Source organism: Pristiophorus japonicus, chromosome 4, assembly GCF_044704955.1.
Source record: "Pristiophorus japonicus isolate sPriJap1 chromosome 4, sPriJap1.hap1, whole genome shotgun sequence".
Classification (NCBI taxonomy): Eukaryota; Metazoa; Chordata; class Chondrichthyes; family Pristiophoridae; genus Pristiophorus; species Pristiophorus japonicus.
In genome coordinates, this window is record NC_091980.1 from 70,435,860 (window position 1) to 70,455,877 (window position 20,018).

The 20,018-nt window shown below is 45.6% G+C and overlaps 1 protein-coding gene across 3 annotated transcripts in view; it reads right to left on the reverse strand.

The window, feature by feature from the left end:
• Positions 1-20,018, reverse strand: part of LOC139262950 (A disintegrin and metalloproteinase with thrombospondin motifs 2-like) — a 407,016-nt gene that overhangs the window by 149,360 nt on the left and 237,638 nt on the right. For all 3 annotated transcript variants that reach the window (XM_070878308.1, XM_070878309.1, XM_070878307.1), the window contains one exon: positions 16,855-17,054. In XM_070878308.1, the coding sequence (XP_070734409.1) occupies positions 16,855-17,054 (200 nt within the window). The remainder of the gene's footprint in view (positions 1-16,854; positions 17,055-20,018) is intronic.

Below are 20,018 nucleotides of genomic sequence, written 5' to 3' on the forward strand. Positions count from 1 at the left end.
GGCGAGTGTTTTTGTGGCGGAGGAGCGGTGAGGGATCGTGGCGGAGGTGCGGTGAATGTTTGTGGCGGAGGAACGGCGAGAGATCGTGGCAGAGGTGCAGCGAATTAGGGTACGGGGCCCAGAAGAGCCGAGAGCCCAGGGGCAGCATGGGCCTGCCCACACTGCGATATGTGTGCTGTAAGGATTGACCAAAATTCCCTGGTTTGGGTAATCCATCTTGGTCTCGGACTGTGCCAGTTTAAAACCCCTTTTAAGGATCTGAAGCCTGGAGCCCCGAAAACAGCATGTGTGTGTACACCTTGTGTGGAAACCTGGACTAACCTTTGGGACCTTGAGACTTGGCCTTGGAGAACCTTTGTGCTGGACTGTCTGGAGATTCTTGTCAAAGATTTGGAGGACTTTATGGACTTACAGGTATATTCTGTGGATCTTACTGGAAAAGACTGCAAAAAGCCTGAACAGGAGGGACAGAGTAAAAGAACACATACTGCTGAGATGATGGACAGGTGGGTTTTGCTGTGTGAGTAATGGGGGTCGGAGAACCTGCAAAGTCAGCAAAACCATTATTTACCTGTCACTAATCTCGCCCCTCCTGAGTCACCACCTGACAACGATTAATTCCAACAAAGAACTCGGGCTTGGGCCCGAGATTGACAGGTGGCAGGATGGCCTAGTACAATGGACTGGCAGTTAACATCTCATCAAACTAAATCGGGCCATCATTTACCGTTAATGGCCCAGGTCGGCCGTTGGAGTTTGATCACATCTCAAAGGGTGCATCTTTTGAAACTGAACAAGCCCGAACAAAGGACTTTTTGAAAACTAACCAGGTCAGAGCCCTATATCTAGGCTCCACCTTCTCCAGCAAGCAAGTGTTCGCGTCAGTATTTGTGTTCGTGCCCAAGTGTTCGCAGTGTCTCCAGAATTTTGATGACCAGCAAAGGACCAACAAGCAACCTCGCTCCAACCAAAGGGGGCCAAGTCAAAACCGCAACCGGGAGCGTGACACTCAGCCGCAATCAGGCCCCGAACTCCACCAAGGTCCAGCTTGGGATTAAAACCCAAGTGGGCCCATCAAAACCAACAGAAGAACCTGCCACCATATTACCAGGGGCCAACCAGCCCTCTATGAGTGGTCGAATCAACCGGGGTCCCCAACGGCAATAAAACAACTCTCCTGTCACTGAAAAACAAAGCCTACCATCCCTGAAGACAACATCTAAAGCTGCATTGGCAAGTATAATTCTGACCTTAAAAGTGTAGACCTAGACAGTAAGTTTTGGGTGTTGGGAAGTGTTTTTTTTTATTTAGACAGATACACTGTAATTTTGTGTGTTCTTCTTCCTCCCTTCTAGCTCTGCCTGACCGTGATTGTTACGTCGCATTAAATTTTGGTAGTTTTCACTTGTTGGTGCCTTCAATTTTCTAATAAACACCTTAGACTCATTCCAAACACACACTTGCCTGCCTTTCGCTTTATTACTTCTGTGATAAGTCCAGTGTCCAGAACCGGGGATTAGGAGCACTTCGAAACTGCTCAGAGAAGTTCCCATAGGCCAGGCATAAGCTGTGGGGGCTCAAAGGCCGTAGTAAAACCCCCTACAGTGTGCACTAGGTCCGTGCAGGAGAGCAGGTCTCCAGTTGTCCTGGTTAACCCTTGCCACTGGATAAAGGCCTAGCTCTGTCAAGCCCGTGTGGTGGCTGATGTGCAATGGTCACCACACGTTAAAAAAAAATCCACGCACAGGCATCTTTCACCCCCTCAATTGGAGTTCAGGACTGGAACATCAGGTCCTTCTTTGAAACATCTGTGAACACATGTGGAAGCAAGTCATCCTCGTTCGAGGGACCGCCTATGATGATAATGATGATCATTTATTGTGTAGTCTCTTGATTTGTAAGCCCTCCACAATGCATTAGCTTACACTTCCTTGGATTGAATTCCATTTGCCATTTTTCTGCCCACCTAAACAGTCCATTGATATCTTCCTGCAGTCTACAGCTATCTTCCGCACTATCAACCATAGGCCAATCTTTGTATCATTTGCAAACTTCTTAATCATGCCCCCTACATTGAAGTCTAAATCATTGATTATATACCACAAAAAACAAGGGACCTTGTAGTGAGCCCTGAAGAACCCCACTGGAAACAGCCATCAACCATTACCCTTTGCTTCTGGCACCGAGCCAATTTTGGATCCAACTTGCCACTTTCCCTTGGATCCCATGGGCTTTTAGTTTTTTGATGAACCTGCTACGTGGGACCTGGTCAAAGCCCTTGATAAAATCCATGTAGTTCTACATTAAACATGCTACCCTCATTGACCCTCCTCGTTAACTCCTCAAAAAATTAAATCAAGTTAGTCGAACACAATGTTCCCTTAACAAATCCTTAACTGTCCTTGATTATTCCATGCCTTTCTAAATGACGATTTATACTGTCCCTCAGAATTTTTTCCAATAAATTGTCCACTACCAAGGTTAGGCTGACTGGCCTATAATTACTTGGTCTGTCCCTTTCTCCTTTTTAAATGGTACACATTAGCCATCCTCCAGTCCTCTGGCACCACACCTATAGCCAGAGAGGATTAGAAAATGATGGTCAGAGCCTCCGCTATTTCCTCCATTGCTTCTCTGAACAGCCTGGAATACATTTCATCCGAGCCTGGGGATTTATTTATTGTCAAAGATGCTAAACCCCTTAATACTTCCCCTCTCACTATGTTTATTCCATCTAATATTCGAATATTTCACACTCCTCCTCCTCAACTACAATGTTTGTCTTGTCCCTCTCTTTTGTAAAAGTAGTCACTAAGAAACATACCCACGTTTTCTGCCTCCACACGCAGGTTAATTTTTTGGTCTCTAATAGGCCCTACTCTTTCCTTCGTTGTCCTCTTGCTCTTTATGTATTTATAAAACACTTTGGGGTTTTGGGGATTAAAGGTTATGTAATCAGACAGTTTGTGAGCTTCTGAATTTGCTAACTGCTTTTCCATCATCATACAGGTTAACTTTTAGACAGAAGATTTTGCCTCTTCTTAGTCCAGTGCTCTAAATTCCCACGTGACGAGTTGCACTGCTTTTATGCCAATGGAAAATGAGTTGCACCAATCGATGCTGTGGGGAGCTTTTAGACCAGAATTTCCTGGGTGAACTCATTTGCATATACATTGGAGTTGTAAGACAGAAGTAATCTGCTGGGGGTGCATGAAAATGAGAGTGTAGCCTTTAAAAGTCTAGTTTTGGCTGAAAACTCCAGCAGCAACAGGCTGAGGGAGCAGCAGGTAAGTAAGGAATAATACTTGGCTCAGTGAACTGATTGTCAGCTAACTTGATTGGATGTCAGGAAAAGAAGGTATGGGGACCCTTTGTGAATCTGGAATTATCTAACAAGAATACTGTCCTGGACGTCTGTGATTCAGCCAAGGTCAGTGAAACAGGGGAGGGCAATCATGAGATTGCGGCACTGTAAAGCAAGTAGCTATAGTGAAAAAAGTAAACACTCTATTTGCTTTCACACTAGGCTTGTGGCACTGGTTATGGATCATGCATTTGATCCCAGTTCATTCTCCCATTCCACAGCCTTGAGCACACAACTTTGCATGGTAAATAAACAGTTGGAATTGCCACTATCCAAGTGCATCACGCTACATTTTTCTATATTAAAAGATAGCTGCAAGTCATTCTCACATTAAATATATATCTGCCTGCAAAACTATATTTTTCAGCTTAGGTCCTTACACCCACAGATACCTTCATGTCATCCACCAATGTGCGAGTAGGTCCTCTGATACCTTTATGCAGATCGTTGATAAAGATAGTGAAGAGCCATAGCCCTAACATCGATCTCTCCGGGATTACATGAGTGACCACACTCCCAAACAGAACCTTCTGTCTGCACAAATGTAATCAGTTCCTATCCAACCCAGAAATCTGCCTGTCAATCCCACAGGACTCAACTTTGCTTAGCAGCCTTTGGTACAGCATTTTATCAAAGACATTTTAAAAGTCGAGATGCACACTGTCAGTTGGGCTTCTATCATCTGTCAACTTCGCAACTTTCTCAAAAAAATCAACTAAATTGGTGAGACAGGGCCTTGTTTTCCAGAATCCATGCTGAGATTCACCAATAACCCCTTCTCTTTCAAGGTGATAATACAGTGCATCTTTAATGATCTCCTCTAGCAACATGCCTAAGGATCAGTGGCTATCGAACACAGGATTTTCAAAAGGCATTGACAACAGTCTGTATAAGAGAATTATACAGAAGTAAACCGTGAGCTGCAACAATCCACAAATTGGTCCTTCTAGCTTGATACAAAATTCAATGCCTGCAGCCTGTCAGTTTTTATATAGTGGGGCAATTTCTCTTTGTTTTAAAATGCAACACTTAAACATAACTTATTCCCAAATCTTTTCCATGAGAAAACAAAAATCAAAATGCTGAAATATGATACTGGGACCTCCTTGGATTGGCAGGCACCAGTGATGTCTCTTTTCACTATATAAATAAATTACCTTGATATGGGAACAGAGGGGAATACTCTGTACATCCAAATTTGCCAATGATGCTAAGCAGAGTGAATTGTAAAGGTAGCAGAGTCGGCAGAGGATGATCGATCCAGCGCAGATCACACAGAACAAACGAGAGGCAACTCAACCCGAGGAAGAAGTGTATGGGATACACACCTTCACCACCAAGAGCCCTCCTATTATGCTGAAAGTCAAACTGAACGGTATTCCGGTATCAATGGAGTTGGACACGGGCGAGGCAGTCAATTATGAGCCAGAAGGCTTTTGAGAAACTGTGGGGCAACAAGGCACAAAGGCCCAAACTGAGCCCGATTCAGACAAAGCTGCGCACCTACACCAAAGAGCTGATACCAGTCATTGGCAGTGCGGCAGTTAAGGTATTGTACGATGGAGCTGTGCATGATTTATCACTGTGGATTGTACCACGCTATTCGGTAGAAGCTGGCTGGGAAAGATTCAATGGCACTGGGATGACATCAAAGCACTATCTTCAGTGGATGATGCCTCGTGAGCCCAAGTGCTGAGCAAAAATTCGTCGCTATTTGAACCAGGCATCGGCAACTTCACAGGCGCCAAGGTGCAGATCCATCTAATCCCCGATGCAAGGCCCGTTCGTCATAAGGCTCGAGCAGTTCCATATATGGTGAGGGAGAAAGTTGAGATCGAACTGGACAGACTTCAACAAGAGGGAATCATATCGCCAGTCGAGTTCAACGAGTGAGCCAGTCCGATTGTTCCGGTGTTGAAGAGTGATGGCATGGTCAGAATCTGCGGAGACTACAAGAGAACGATCAACAAAATCTCATTACAGGACCAGTACCCGCTACCCAAGGCGGATGACCTGTTCACAACGTTAGCAGGGAGGAAGTCATTCACCAAGTTGGACCTAACCTCTGCCTACATGACACAGGAGCTGGCTGAATCTTCGAAAAGATTGAGGTGCATCAACACGCACAAAGGATTGTTTATATACCACAGGTGCCCTTTTGGGATTCGCTCGGCTGCTGCCATCTCCCAGAGGAACATGGAGAGTCTGCTGAAATCAGTTCCGCGCACCGTTTTGTTTCAAAACGACATCCTGATCACCGGTTGTGACACCATCGAACACCTGCACAACCTGGAAGAGGTTCTAAGTCGACTAGACAGAGTGGGACTCAGGCTGAAACGCTCCAAGTGTGTTTTCCTGGCACCTGAGGTCGAATTTTTGGGGAGAAAGATTGAGGCAGATGGCATCAGACCCATGGACTCAAAGACAGAGGCCATCAAGAATGCACCCAGACCACAGAATGTGACAGAGCTGCGTTCGTTCCTGGGACTCCTCAACTATTTTGGTAACTTTCTACCCGGGTTAAGCACTTTGCTGGAACCATTGCACATGTTGCTACTTAAGGGTAACGACTGGGTTTGGGGTAGATCTCAAGAGACAGCCTTTGAGAAGGCCAGAAACCTACTTTGTTCTAATAAGTTACTTGTACAGTATGACCCGTGTAAACGATTAGTGCTAGCTTGTGATGCATCTTCATATGGGGTCGGTTGTGTGTTACAGCAAACCAATGTATCGGGCAAACTTCAACCAGTTGCATACGCATCTAGAAGTCTGTCTAAGGCTGAAAGAGCCTACAGTATGGTCGATAAAGAGGCGTTAGCATCTGTATATAGGGTTAAGAAAATGCACCAATACCTATTTGGACTTCGGTTTGAGCTTGAAACTGACCACAAACCGCTCATTCCGCTGTTTTCAGAAAGCAAAGGTATAAACACCAATGCTTCGTCCTGCATCCAAAGATGGGCACTAACATTGTCCGCCTATGACTATGTTATCCGCCACAGACCAGGCACAGAGAACTGTGCTGATGCCCTCAGTCGGCTACCATTGCCCACTACTGGGATGAAAATGGCGCAGCCTGCAGACTTGCTTCTGGTCATGGATGCTTTTGAGAGCGAGAGCTCACCCGTTACTGCTCGCCAGATCAGGACCTGGACCAGCCAGGATCCTGTGCTATCACTTGTAAAAAGTTGCGCCCTCAATGGGAACTGGTCAGCCATTCCCAGGGAAATGCAAGATGAAATTATGCCGCTTCACCGACGCAAAGATGAAATTCCATCTAGTCGGATTGTCTCTTATGGGGTAATCGCGTGGTTTTGCCAAAAAAAAGCAGGGAAACATTTATATGTGACCTACACAATACCCATCCAGGCATAGTCATGATGAAGGCTATAGCCAGGTCGCATGTTTGGTGGCCCAGCAGTGACTTGGACTTAGAGTCATGTGTACACCAGTGCAACACGTGCTCACAACTGAGCAATGCACCAAGGGAGGCTCCATTGAGTCCGTGGTCATGGCCCTCCAAACCGTGGTCCAGGATCCACATAGATTTTGCTGGCCCCTTTCTCAGAGATGTTTTTAGTTGTAGTGAGCGCTTACTCTAAATGGATTGAATGCATAACCATGTCATCCAGCACTTCCACTGCCACCATTGAAAGCCTCCGGGCTATGTTCGCCACCCATGGTTTGCCCGACGTCCTTGTCAGTGACAATGGACCGTGTTTCACCAGCTCGGAATTCAACGAGTTTATGACCCGCAATGGCATCAAGCATGTCAGGTCTGCCCCGTTTAAGCCCACATCCAATGGTCAAGCGGAACGGGCAGTCCAAACTATCAAGCAGAGCTTGAAACGTGTGACGGAAGGCTCCTTGCAGACCCGCTTATCTCGGGTTCTGCTCAGCTACCAGACGCGACCCCACTCGCTTACCGAGGTTCCCCCGGCAGAATTGTTAATGAAGAGAGCACTCAAAACCAGGCTCTCCCTAGTCTACCCGGATCTCAATGATCATGTGGAAACCCGGCGTCACCGGCAAAACATGTACCACGATCGCGCGGCTGTATCGCGTGACATTGATGTTAACGACCCTGTGTTTGTCCTGAATTATGGTCATGGTCCTAAATGGATCACTGGCACTGTCTTGGCCAAGGAGGGGAATAGAGTGTTTATAGTCAAACTACTGAATGGACAAACGTGCAGAAAGCATTTGGATCAGACCAAACTGCGGTTCACCGACAACCAGGAACAACCTGAAGAGGACATTACCATCATCGATCCACCAACACACACCCAACCAGCAATCGACCTCGCTGTCAAATCAAGAGGATGAACCCACCATTCCCAACAGTCCTGTCAGACCAGCCACGCCGCAGTGCAGCAATGGTCCGACCAACTCACTCATGCCAGAGTTTGAACTCAGACGATCAACCAGAGAGTGTAGGACCCCGGATCGTCTCAACTTGTAAATAATTTGTATCAAAGACTTTGGGGGGGAACGATGTTATGTGTGTAAACATTGTAGCTGTGTTTGACTTGCCACCAGAGGGCGCAACTGTTGGAGGCCCCAGGGTCACCTGCACACCTTGTGCAAGGGAGTATAAAAGGTTGTCTGCCATGCTGCTTAGGCACTCTGGAGTTGTATTAAAGAGACTAAGGTCACATCAGTTTTAGCTCACAGTATTTAACATAAAGTATGAGGTAACACAATTGAACATAAGAATAGAAGGTGTGCGAATAATGAAAAAGCATTGGAGGAGATAGATGAACAATGGAGTTTAGTGGTCAAGGTACAGAAGTCATTATAAGCTACCTTGAGGGTGCAAGAATTCATCAAGAAGGATAATTAGTAATTGGGCTTCAACTACTAGACTTTTGCAGAGTATTTAGGATATCAAAGCCAATATTGCAATGACAGGGGCCCTGGGCATAGAGGCCTGAAGCCAATGATGTTCCCAATTGGCTCGCCTTAGCCCAATCTCTCTGGTCAACGCAAAAGGTGCTGGGAGCCTGCACAAAATGTCACAAAAATATTTAACCAAGGAGCTATAGCAACAATGAACCTGGAGCATCTGTGCAGTGATCAGTTATTGAGTGCCCATTCCCATCTGTTGCTGAAGGGCTTGCCAAGTTTTTGCTTTGCCTGAGTGGCCCTTACCTATCACCCAGCTTGCCTTCTCTTCAGCACTTTGGCCTCAAAAGTTCAAGGTACTCTACCCAACCGCCATCCTCCCTCCATGCCAATGCTCTATGGACAACTAGCGGGGCTGAAATTCAGGTCCGCCAGAAAACTGGGGTACCTCCCAACTTTTTCGAGCCATCACCACTGAAATTTTTGTGGCGAGCTCCCGATCTAAATTCAGCAAAAAAAAAAAGCTCTGTTTTTAACGGTGAATTTGGGTGGCGTGGCTGCGTAGCAGCGGCGTGCACCCTGATGACGTCGCCACGGCTGCAAGCTTCATACCGCGGCAGAAGTCGCCGGCTTGCAACAGAAGTCCACGCCGCCGGAAAATTTCCCGCGCTGAAAAAGTGTCACGGGTTCCAATCGACTGGAACGCGGCGGCCACTCGATTTTTGCCGAATGGCCACCGAAAACCCGCGGTGACGGGCCTTCCCGGGACCCTGAATTTCAGCCCCAGCATGTCTTGTCTGGCAACTGGTGCTCAAAATTCTGACCCAACCTCTAGTGTTCCCAGCACATTGTTTTCTAGTACTCCCAATGTTTACAATGTCCACTCATTTGTGCACAGCAAACCTTGGGAGGGACGGACAGGTGGTACAGTGTCAAGATCACATCATTGACTCAATTAGATTCAATTTTGGGTGCCGCACTTTAGGAAGCGTATACGCATGTTGGATAAAGTGCAACAGCAGTTCACCAGGAGCATACTTGGATGAAAGATCGAACTACGATGAGAGCCTGTGTAAAGTGAGAGGACATTTCCTGCAGATGAGCAGGTTAAGACTGATCTGATTTGAGGTGTTTAAAATGATGAAGATAATTGACAGGGTACATGGGGAATGACTCTCTTTCTTTTGGATAGAGAATCCAGAACAAGAGGGCATAAATTTTATAATTCAAGTTACACCAGTTAAAAGTGAATTCAAGAAAACCTTCTTCACATAAAAGGCTGTGAGAATGAGACGTATTACCCCAGAGGGCCATAGATGTAGAGTTAATTGAGGTGTTTAAAAGGGAGATAGGTACTTACTTGGGAAATAAAAGTAAAGGAATTGGCGGGGGGGGGGGGGGGGGGGGGCGGTGAGGGGCAGTGAATGCAGCAAAATGGGATTAAAAACATAAAAACATGGCTAACAAAATGGCAGTGCAGACTCAATGAACCAAATGTACAATTTATTTCATGACAATCCATTGCATATTATAACAAAAACACTGTTGCCAATATTCGTGGACGGACATTTCATGACCAATTTTCTTAGACCCACCTGGGGTGGGAGGGTCCAGGCCCGGTCGAGTGTGGAAAACCTGAAAGTCTGAGTTTCCTCGCATGCTGTGGAGTTTTAACTCCCAGAAGTCAGCCTAATTGACAAGTTGGCATCCAGTCGGGCAGGGAACACTGGACAGGAGGCCGCAGCCCCAGGTAGGTGCGAGCCACGAGCCCAGAAGTGGGTGGGTTGAGGGCAGGATTCACATTTTTAACTTCCCCCCCGACCCCAACCCACACATTCTCTGGAGTTAAAATTCCACCATGACATTTCTGTGCGTTATTTCAGCAGAGGCTAAAATAAATGGGTTAAAGCAGCAGACAGAAGAACATCACACAATAGCCTAGAATTTATTAGCAACATTCTTTTTTATATCAGTCAGTAACTTTTAACATTGTTATCGCCAAATTTACATGTATCTAAGGGTTAAGTCATGGCAGGAGAGCTCGGTCACGTGATATGCTCCTCCTGTACCATGTGGGAACTCAGGGATACTTCCGGTGTCCCCGACGACTACATCTGCAGGAAGTGTATCCACCTCCAGCTCCTGACGGACCGCGTTGTGGAGTTGGAGCTGAGGGTGGATTCACTCTGGAGCATCCACGATGCTGAGAATGACGTGAGTAGCACGTGTAGCGAGTTGGTCTTATCGCAGGTGAAGGGTCCACAGCCGGATAGGGAATGGAAGACCAGTGCAAGGAAGGTAGTGCAGGGGTCCCCTGCAGTCATCCCCCTGCAAAACAGATACACCGTTTTGAGTACTGTTGAGGGGGATGACTCATCAGGGGAGGGCAGCAGCAGCCAAGTTCATGGCACCGTGGCTGGCTCTGTTGCACAGGAGGGCAGGAAAAAGAGTGGGAGAGCCATAGTGATAGGGGATTCAATTGTGAGGGGAATAGATAGGCGAGACTCCAGGATGGTATGTTGCCTCCCTGGTGCAAGGGTCAAGGATGTCTCGGAGCGGGTGCAGGACATTCTAAAAAGGGAGGGAGATCAGCCAGTTGTCGTGGTGCACATTGGTACCAACGATATAGGTAAAAAAAGGGATGAGGTCCTTAAAAACGAATTTAAGGAGCTAGGAGCTAAATTAAAAAGTAGGACCTCAAAAGTAGTAATCTCGGAATTGCTACCAGTGCCACGTGCTAGTCAGAATAGGAATTGCAGGATAGCGCAGATGAATACGTGGCTTGAGCAGTGGTGCAGCAGGGAGGGATTCAAATTCCTGGGGCATTGGAACCGGTTCTGGGGGAAGTGGGACCAGTACAAAGCGGATGGTCTGCACCTGGGCAGGACTGGAACCAATGTCCTAGGGGGAGTGTTTGCTAGTGCTGTTGGGGAGGAGTTAAACTAATATGGCAGGGGGATGGGAACCAATGCAGGGAGACAGAGGGAAACAAAAAGGAGACAAAAGCAAAAGACAGAAAGGAGATGAGGAAAAGTGGAGGGCAGAGAAACCCAAGGCAAAGAACAAAAAGGGCCACTGTACAGCAAAATTCTAAAAGGACAAAGGGTGTTAAAAAAACAAGCCTGAAGACTTTGTGTCTCAATGCAAGGAGTATCCGTAATAAGGTGGATGAATTAACTGTGGAAATAGATGTTAACAAATATGATGTGATCGGGATTACGGAGACGTGGCTCTAGGATGATCAGGGCTGGGAACTCAACATCCAGGGGTATTCAACATTCAGGAAGGATAGAATAAAAGGAAAATGAGGTGGGGTAGCATTGCTGGTTAAAGAGGAGATTAATGCAATAGTTAGGAAGGACATTAGCTTGGATGATGTGGAATCTATATGGGTAGAGCTGCAGAACACCAAAGGGCAAAAAACATTAGTGGGAGTTGTGTACAGACCTCCAAACAGTAGTAGTGATGTTGGGGAGGGCATCAAACAGGAAATTAGGGGTGCATGCAATAAAGGTGCAGCAGTTACAATGGGTGACTTTAATATGCACATAGATTGGGCTAGCCAAACTGGAAGCAATACGGTAGAAGAAGATTTCCTGGAGTGCATAAGGGATGGTTTTCTAGACCAATATGTTGAGGAACCAACTAGGGGGGAGGCCATCTTAGACTGGGTGTTGTGTAATGAGAGAGGATTAATTAGCAATCTTGTTGTGCGAGGCCCCTTGGGGAAGAGTGACCATAATATGATGGAATTCTGCATTAGGATGGAGAATGAAACAGTTAATTCAGAGACCATGGTCCAGAACTTAAAGAAGGGTAACTTTGAAGGTATGAGGCGTGAATTGGCTAGGATAGATTGGCGAATGATACTTAAGGGGTTGACTGTGGATGGGCAATGGCAGGCATTTAGAGACCACATGGATGAAATACAACAATTGTACATTCCTGTCTGGCGTAAAAATAAAAAAGGGAAGGTGGCTCAACCGTGGCTATCAAGGGAAATCAGGGATAGTATTAAAGCCAAGGAAGTGGCATACAAATTGGCCAGAAATAGCAGCGAACCCGGGACTGGGAGAAATTTAGAACTCAGCAGAGGAGGACAAAGGGTTTGATTAGGGCAGGGAAAATTGTGGACGAGAAGAAGCTTGCAGGGAACATTAAGACGGATTGCAAAAGTTTCTATAGATATGTAAAGAGAAAAAGGTTAGTAAAGACAAACGTAGGTCCCCTGCAGTCAGAATCAGGGGAAGTCATAACGGGGAACAAAGAAATGGCAGACCAATTGAACAAGTACTTTGGTTCGGTATTCACAAAGGAGGACACAAACAACCTTCCGGATATAAAAGGGGTCAGAGGATCTAGTAAGGAGGAGGAACTGAAGGAAATCCTTATTAGTTGGGAAATTGTGTTGGGGAAATTGATAGGATTGAAGGCCGATAAAGCCCCAGGGCCTGATGGACTGCATCCCAGGGTACTTAAGGAGGTGGCCTTGGAAATAGCGGATGCATTGACAGTCATTTTCCAACATTCCATTGACTCTGGATCAGTTCCTATCGAGTGGAGGGTAGCCAATGTAACCCCACTTTTTAAAAAAGGAGGGAGAGAGAAAACAGGGAATTATAGACCGGTCAGTCTGACCTCAGTAGTGGGTAAAATGATGGAATCAGTTATTTAGGATGTCATAGCAGCGCATTTGGAAAGAGGTGACATGATGGGTTCAAGTCAGCATGGATTTGTGAACGGGAAATCATGCTTGACAAATCCTCTGGAATTTTTTGAGGATGTTTCCAGTAGAGTGGACAAGGGAGAACCAGTTGATATGGTATATTTGGACTTTCAGAAGGCTTTCGACAAGGTCCCACACAAGAGATTAATGTGCAAAGTTAAAGCACATGGGATTGGGGGTAGTGTGCTGACATGGATTGAGAACTGGTTGTCAGACAGGAAGCAAAGAGCTAGGAGTAAATGGGTACTTTTCAGAATGGCAGGCAGTGACTAGTGGGGTACCACAAGGTTCTGTGCTGGGGCCTCAGCTGTTTACATTGTACATTAATGATTTAGACGAGGGGATTAAATGTAGTATCTCCAAATTTGCGGATGACACTAAGTTGGGTGGCAGTGTGAGCTGCGAGGAGGATGCTATGAGGCTGCAGAGCGACTTGGATAGGTTAGGTGAGTGGGCAAATGCATGACAGATGAAGTATAATGTGGATAAATGTGAGGTTATCCACTTTGGTGGTAAAAACAGAGAGACAGACTATTATCTGAATGGTGACAGATTAGGAAAAGGAGAGGTGCAACGAGACCTGGGTGTCATGGTACATCAGTCATTGAAGGTTGGCATGCAGGTACAGCAGGCGGTTAAGAAAGCAAATGGCATGTTGGCCTTCATAGCGAGGGGATTTGAGTACAGGGGCAGGGAGTTGTTGCTATAGTTGTACAGGGCCTTGGTGAGGCCACACCTGGAGTATTGTGTACAGTTTTGGTCTCCTAACTTGAGGAAGGACATTCTTGCTATTGAGGGAGTGCAGCGAAGGTTCACCAGACTGATTCCCAGGATGGCGGGACTGACCTATCAAGAAAGACTGGATCAACTGGGCTTGTATTCACTGGAGTTCAGAAGAATGAGAGGGGACCGCATAGAAACGTTTAAAATTCTGACGGGTTTAGACTGGTTGGATGCAGGAAGAATGCTCCCAATGTTGGGGAAGTCCAGAACCAGGGGTCACAGTCTAAGGATAAGGGGTAAGCCATTTAGGACCAAGATGAGGAGAAACTTCTTCACCCAGAGAGTGGTGAACCTGTGGAATTCTCTACCACAGAAAGTAGTTGAGGCCAATTCACTAAATATATTCAAAAGGGAGTTAGATGAACTCCTTACTGCTAGGGGGATCAAGGGGTATGGCGAGAAAGCAGGAAGGAGGTACTGAAGTTGCATGTTCAGTCATGAACTCATTGAATGGCGGTGCAGGCTAGAAGGGCCGAATGGCCTACTCCTGCACCTATTTTCTATGTTTCTATGTTTCTATGTTAAGCATTTGTTGTTAATGTTGCTAATATCTAGATTATTGTAACTGATAAAATTTGCTGAAAGAAAACAAGGAATACGCAACAGCTTGAGCAGAAGTGATTAATAAGAAATCGTCTGTAAATGTAAAGCATATAGTGATGAAAGAGAAAAAGTAATAAACACTTATTAATATAATATGCACCTTGCACTGTTGTACTTATTAGCAGTTTTAATGGATGTACAAGTCAGTATTATAAAGCATGCTGATGAATAAGCCAATAAAAATATTAAAAACAAATCTATCAGTGTTGAAAGAAAAGTGGAATATCAGAGAATGTATTCTTGCAGCTTATTCATGCAGAACTTAACATGAATAAAACAAAGCTTTTACATTAGAAGAAGAAAAACAACTTTCATTTTTATAGCACCTTTGATGGCCTCAGGACATTTCAAAGTGATTCACAACCAATGAATTACTCCTGAAATGCATAATGTTGTTATGTAGGCAAACACCTACATGGACTGGTTGGGCTGAACGGCTTGTTTCTGTGTTTTAATTTCTATGTAGTGTAAAATGCAGCAACCAATTTATGTACAGGAAGATGAATGATCACTTACTCTGTTTTGGCGGTGTCGGTTGAGTGATAAATGTTGCCTAGGATATTAGAAGAACTCCCTGTTCTTCTTTGAATAGTGCCATAGTTAATGCTATCTGAACATACGGGCAGGCCCTCAGTTTAATGTGTTATCTGAAAGATGGCACCTCTGACAATGCAACGCTCCCTCAGTACTGAGGTACTTAAATCCTGCAGTGCTGCTTGAACCCACAATTTCAGCTGAAAGTGCTATCATTGAGCCAAGCTGACACTTACAAGGAGATAAAGCGAATAAACATTGAGCAAGATAAATTGGACTACTTTGCACCTCCCGTTAGAGCTCCCGAGGGTGGCACTAATAGGGCGTGCATGAGTTTGCAACCTGGTGCAGCGTTGTTAACGACTCCCGCCACATTGGGCGGGAGGTAAGCGGCGGCGCTATAGAGTTGCGCCCCGATCTCCTGCGCCCGGCGATCGTGACGTCATCGCTGTGCACATCGCACGTTAGCGCCCCGGCCCCGAAATTGGTTTTCACCCCCTGCAACTGCGCCGAGCGATAACAGCTTCAGAGGATGCCTACCAGGTAGCTGGCCGTTACCAGGGAAAAATTTTAAAATGTGTAATGTTGCTCTGTGGCCCACATTACCTTGAACTCTTTGAGGCCTTGGGGTTGCCCAGTACAGAAACATGCCTGCTCCCAAATAAAATAAAGGTGGTCTAGAGTGCTGAAAAAAACCTCACCTTTTCGTTACTGCTCCTGATGCGGTTACTTCGCAGGGTCCTGGCCACGATCACTCAGCCCGGCACTGCTAGATTGTCCATGGAAGGGGCCCCCAGAACTTGGGGAGAGAGAGCCCAGATCTCATGGGGTTCCACTCTGTTTATGATGCGACACAAATTCCAAATGGAGGGGTGATGGTGGGAGGAGAACCACTCGCCTACCTGTACCTGTCTTCCTCGCCTCCACAGCCAGCTTTTGGGCTGTGTCTGGGTATGTTCTCGGGCTACCCTGGGATTTACACATGCTCTCCTCTCCTTAGACTCAATGCAAGCCACATCTGCTGAGAACAGGCATGTTTCTGCACTGGGCAACCCCAAGGCCTCAAAGAGTTCAAGGTAATGTGGGCCACAAAGAAACATTACACATTTTTACATTCCTTCTTTGGCCCGATAAGGACCTCTACCCCCCCACCCCCCCTCCCCGCCTCAGTCCAAGCAGCAGGGTATTCCTCTAATGTTCATGCACTTCCTTGGGGCAGACATCTCCGCTGTTCCTCTACAGGCTACCTGCCTGATTATTAACATGAGCCCATTCCTGAAATTTGGGATGGGTGAATGCTCTTTTCGACACGTAGCCAGGAGTGCCTCTTTTTATCATTATAGGCAGTCCCTCGGAGTCGAGGAAGACTTGCTTCCACTCTAAAAGTGAGTTCTCAGGTGACTGAGGGGTCCAATGCAGGACCTACAGTCTCTGTCACAGATGGAGCAGACAGTCCTTCTGACAGCTGTAACTTTTGGCCCATATCCTTTAGGTGAAGCTTTATGCTTTGCACCCATAGTTAACTATACTAAAAGAAGTGACTCGCAGGTCTCCCCCACAATTCCTCACACAGTCACCTTCCAACATCAATGGGAGGATGGGGTAGAAGTCGATAAATGAGTAAAAGCACTCCACTCTTGTGCTCCTCCAAGAAATCAGCTGAGAGTGGCCTGGAAATTAGTTAGCAGCCACCCTCTCAATCAGAGAATGATACACGGCACTGGGGGCGGGTGCGGTAGGGGGCTGAATCAGAGAGAGAACATAACTTACAAACTATAACTTAAAAGAGGTGAATGAGGACACGATACAATATTGTTTTTTTAAAAAGTAATCCAATATTGATACTACACCGAGTTTTACTATATAATATATATATTTTTTTTAATATATCTTTCAATTGCTCTCAATGCTAAAGTGTGAAAGATCTCACTTTTAGACAAGTTATTAAAAAACATACACTAAACAATCATCCCATTAATTAATTACTGAAAACACTTACTATATTCATCAAGGTCAGGAGGTACTTCTGCACATGCTCCTTCCCATGAAATCGCACCACTGTGTCATCAACTCCAAGAAGAACTTCTATATTATAGTCATTGTCTCTATCATGTCTTCGTACTCTCCTGGTTTTGTTCATCTGTTGTCCAATGCCTTTGTATATGGCTTCCAGATCACGCAACCCATTCAATTCAGGTTCTGCCAGAAAGAAGTTGATTTATTAGTCAAAGTAAAAGCACAACATCAAGGTAAAAGCTATTTATTAGTCTATTTTTTCTAACAGAACCAAATAGCAATGGTTTTATGTTCACTATTGATATTAGCAGTAGATCCATTCAATCAAGAGGTATGTTTTTCTTTTGCGTTTTTATTTCCTGTGAATTTTGTGCTCATTAAAGTGAGGATTGCTAGCGTTGAGAAGCGAACCTCTTTCTGTTTGGATCTTCCTGAGCCCAGCCCACAGGGTCAGGGCTAGACCTCTGCCTGCTGTCCCAATCACGTCATGGCCCTGGCCCAAGGCCTTCAGCGGGTAAAGCGCTATGGCAAATTGGAGGTAGTAGAGGCCTCTACTGTGCCCTCTCTTTCCATTTGGGGCATTTGGAGCCATTCCTGCTGCTACTGCCATGGTACACTTGCCAATCCTGGTGAGTGGCAGAAACAAAGGCAGACGGGAAAGAAATGGACCAGAAATGCAGCAAAACCACCGGCACTTCCTTGTGGCAGACAGCGAAGGAGAGGCCAGTGAGAGTTTCAATAGGGAGGGGGCAATTCAGATCGGAGATTATGGGCAAGATAGCAAAGTAAACCCCACTCTGTGTTAAGGTGATTCAGCCCCAACCCTGACCTCTGAATTCACCAATGTAACATGTTTCCATTTCCCATCAGCCATCCCATGAAATGACCCATTTGAGTAAGAATATTTTGTATAATTTATTGCTGAATTAGGAGCAGTTTTGTGCAGTAAGCTCACAACAATTAGGAACTGCGCAAACTTACAGCCAGCAGATTTTAATGTTTTGGCATTAGCAGTTCAATTTAAATCATATTTCTGCACTGTTCTATGATTTCAAAGCACGAAGAATGATCCCTCACAGCACATGCAGGTTAGGCTATTCTCCTTGCTATTTTTGTAAAAGTGAGATGAGAAACTCAGGAAACAAGCTTTATGTTTTCTTGTACCACTGGGGAAAGCAGACTGTCTTTTTTTGGAAAATGATACTCATAATGAAGTTGTGTTGTCAAAACACCACCAAAATTGCCCATTATTCACGCTAATCTCATTCATGGAGGCCACTTGTGACTGGTGACATAAATGAAAAATTCACACTGCTGCAACAAGGATTTATTTTCTGAGGTTTGATTTAAGGAATATGTTGGACTGTGGAAAAAGAGCCAACTCTCAGCTATTTGGAAAACAGAACTGAAAGTTCAAGGCACTCTACTTCTTTCACTTCAGGAATAGGAATACTATTCACAGCACTCTGTAAGTAACTCAGTTGTTTGAATGATAACTAGGTAATAAATTATCTACAATGTTCATTGAAAGTGCAGGTGCTACTGCATGGGGTGAATGTGAGTTTACATGTCGAAGACACCCTCCTCAGAGAACAGTACAGTATGCTTGGCAGGAGGTCACAGCCAGGCTCAATATTGTGCACACTACCCACAACAGATACAAAAGAAGATGGTACAGCTAAAGAAACCTGCCACGGTTAAGATTATCCATCAACACCATTTGCCAGGTATCCCATAAAGTGCTGCTTGTCCTTAATTGGGAAGCTGTGCTGTGCTGGTCTATGAATGCGTTTGTACAATAACCAATAACCATTCTTGTTGGGTTACAACCTGTCTTTACTGTTTCTGTCTTTTCTATAAGGGGGGTGCCCAAAACTGCAATCTAACCATGGCCCAACCCTGGCCTTGTAGAAATTTATCATAATTCCTTTGTTCTCGTACTATAGTCCCCTATTTAGAAATTCCCTTTATTGGAATGGCCCTTTATTGTGGCTTTAGTTACTTGCACTGACAGGGAATTTTGTATTTGCTACCCTCGATCTCTTTGTTCCTCTACATCCTTCAGCATCTTTCCAGTGAGTGTGTATTCCGATTCCTTGCTTTTCCTTCCAAAATGCATCAACTCACATTTCTCTACATTAAATTGCATCTCCAGCTTCTCTGTCCATTCCACTACCAATCTACGGGCTAGAAATTGCATAGCATCCCGATTGGGGTGATAACTTTAGCTAAACAATTGATTCCAACAGAAACTTCTGCTTTAGTGCTCCAAGAGGGAAGTGGAGTGCTAAATCAAGGGCTGCCACGTCCCTTAGAGCACTAAAGGGTGTGAGAGTGGCAGTAGAGGCAGAGCACTGCACAATGTTCTGCTGGTTTCACAGGCTCCTTCCCTCCCTTAAAGGGAAGGGCCAATGCTGTGGTCATTGAAGCCTTAGGCTGTGGATGTTGGGTGATGTCACTTGCAATACGTGCATAGCAGTCCCAAGGCAATCTAAGAGAGTGCAGGGCTGAGCAATCGCAGGGTAAAAAAAAAAAGAAAAATCCAACACACTGGACAGAATAAAATTTTGGCCTACCTGACCACCACTGCCTTTAATTAGTGCTCCCCAAGCGGCCAACCGAGGTGACAACGCCTCCTGCAGCTGCTGTTGATGATGCCCAGGGATGCTGCAGGGGGCGGAAGGGAATTTTACATCCGGGGTGATAACGGGGCACTGCGCACCGGATGACATCACGGTAAGGCGATAAGTTTTAGTGCCAGCGCTAACCCGGTGTTGGTGTTGGTGATTTCGCCCCGCCCGATCGGTCAACCCTTAGCGCCCCGTTATCGACCCCCGGAGGCAGTAAAAGGAGGTGTAAAGGAGACCAATTTCACCCCCTCAGTCTTCATGAAGTCTTTTACATTCTTTCTCACTGTCTGACAAACCCCCTACTCTTGTGTCCAGCAAATTTTGATAGCATGCTCCCTACACGCAAGTCCAAATAATCTATATACACTGAGAGCAACGCGGGACCCATTATTGACTCCTGCGGTACATCACTTCCAATCTTTCTCCAATACAAGTGATACTCATTATCTCTAACTTTTTGATTACTAACCTGAGATGATCTTTTATACATCCATGAGTCCCTGCTTTTCCAATAAGC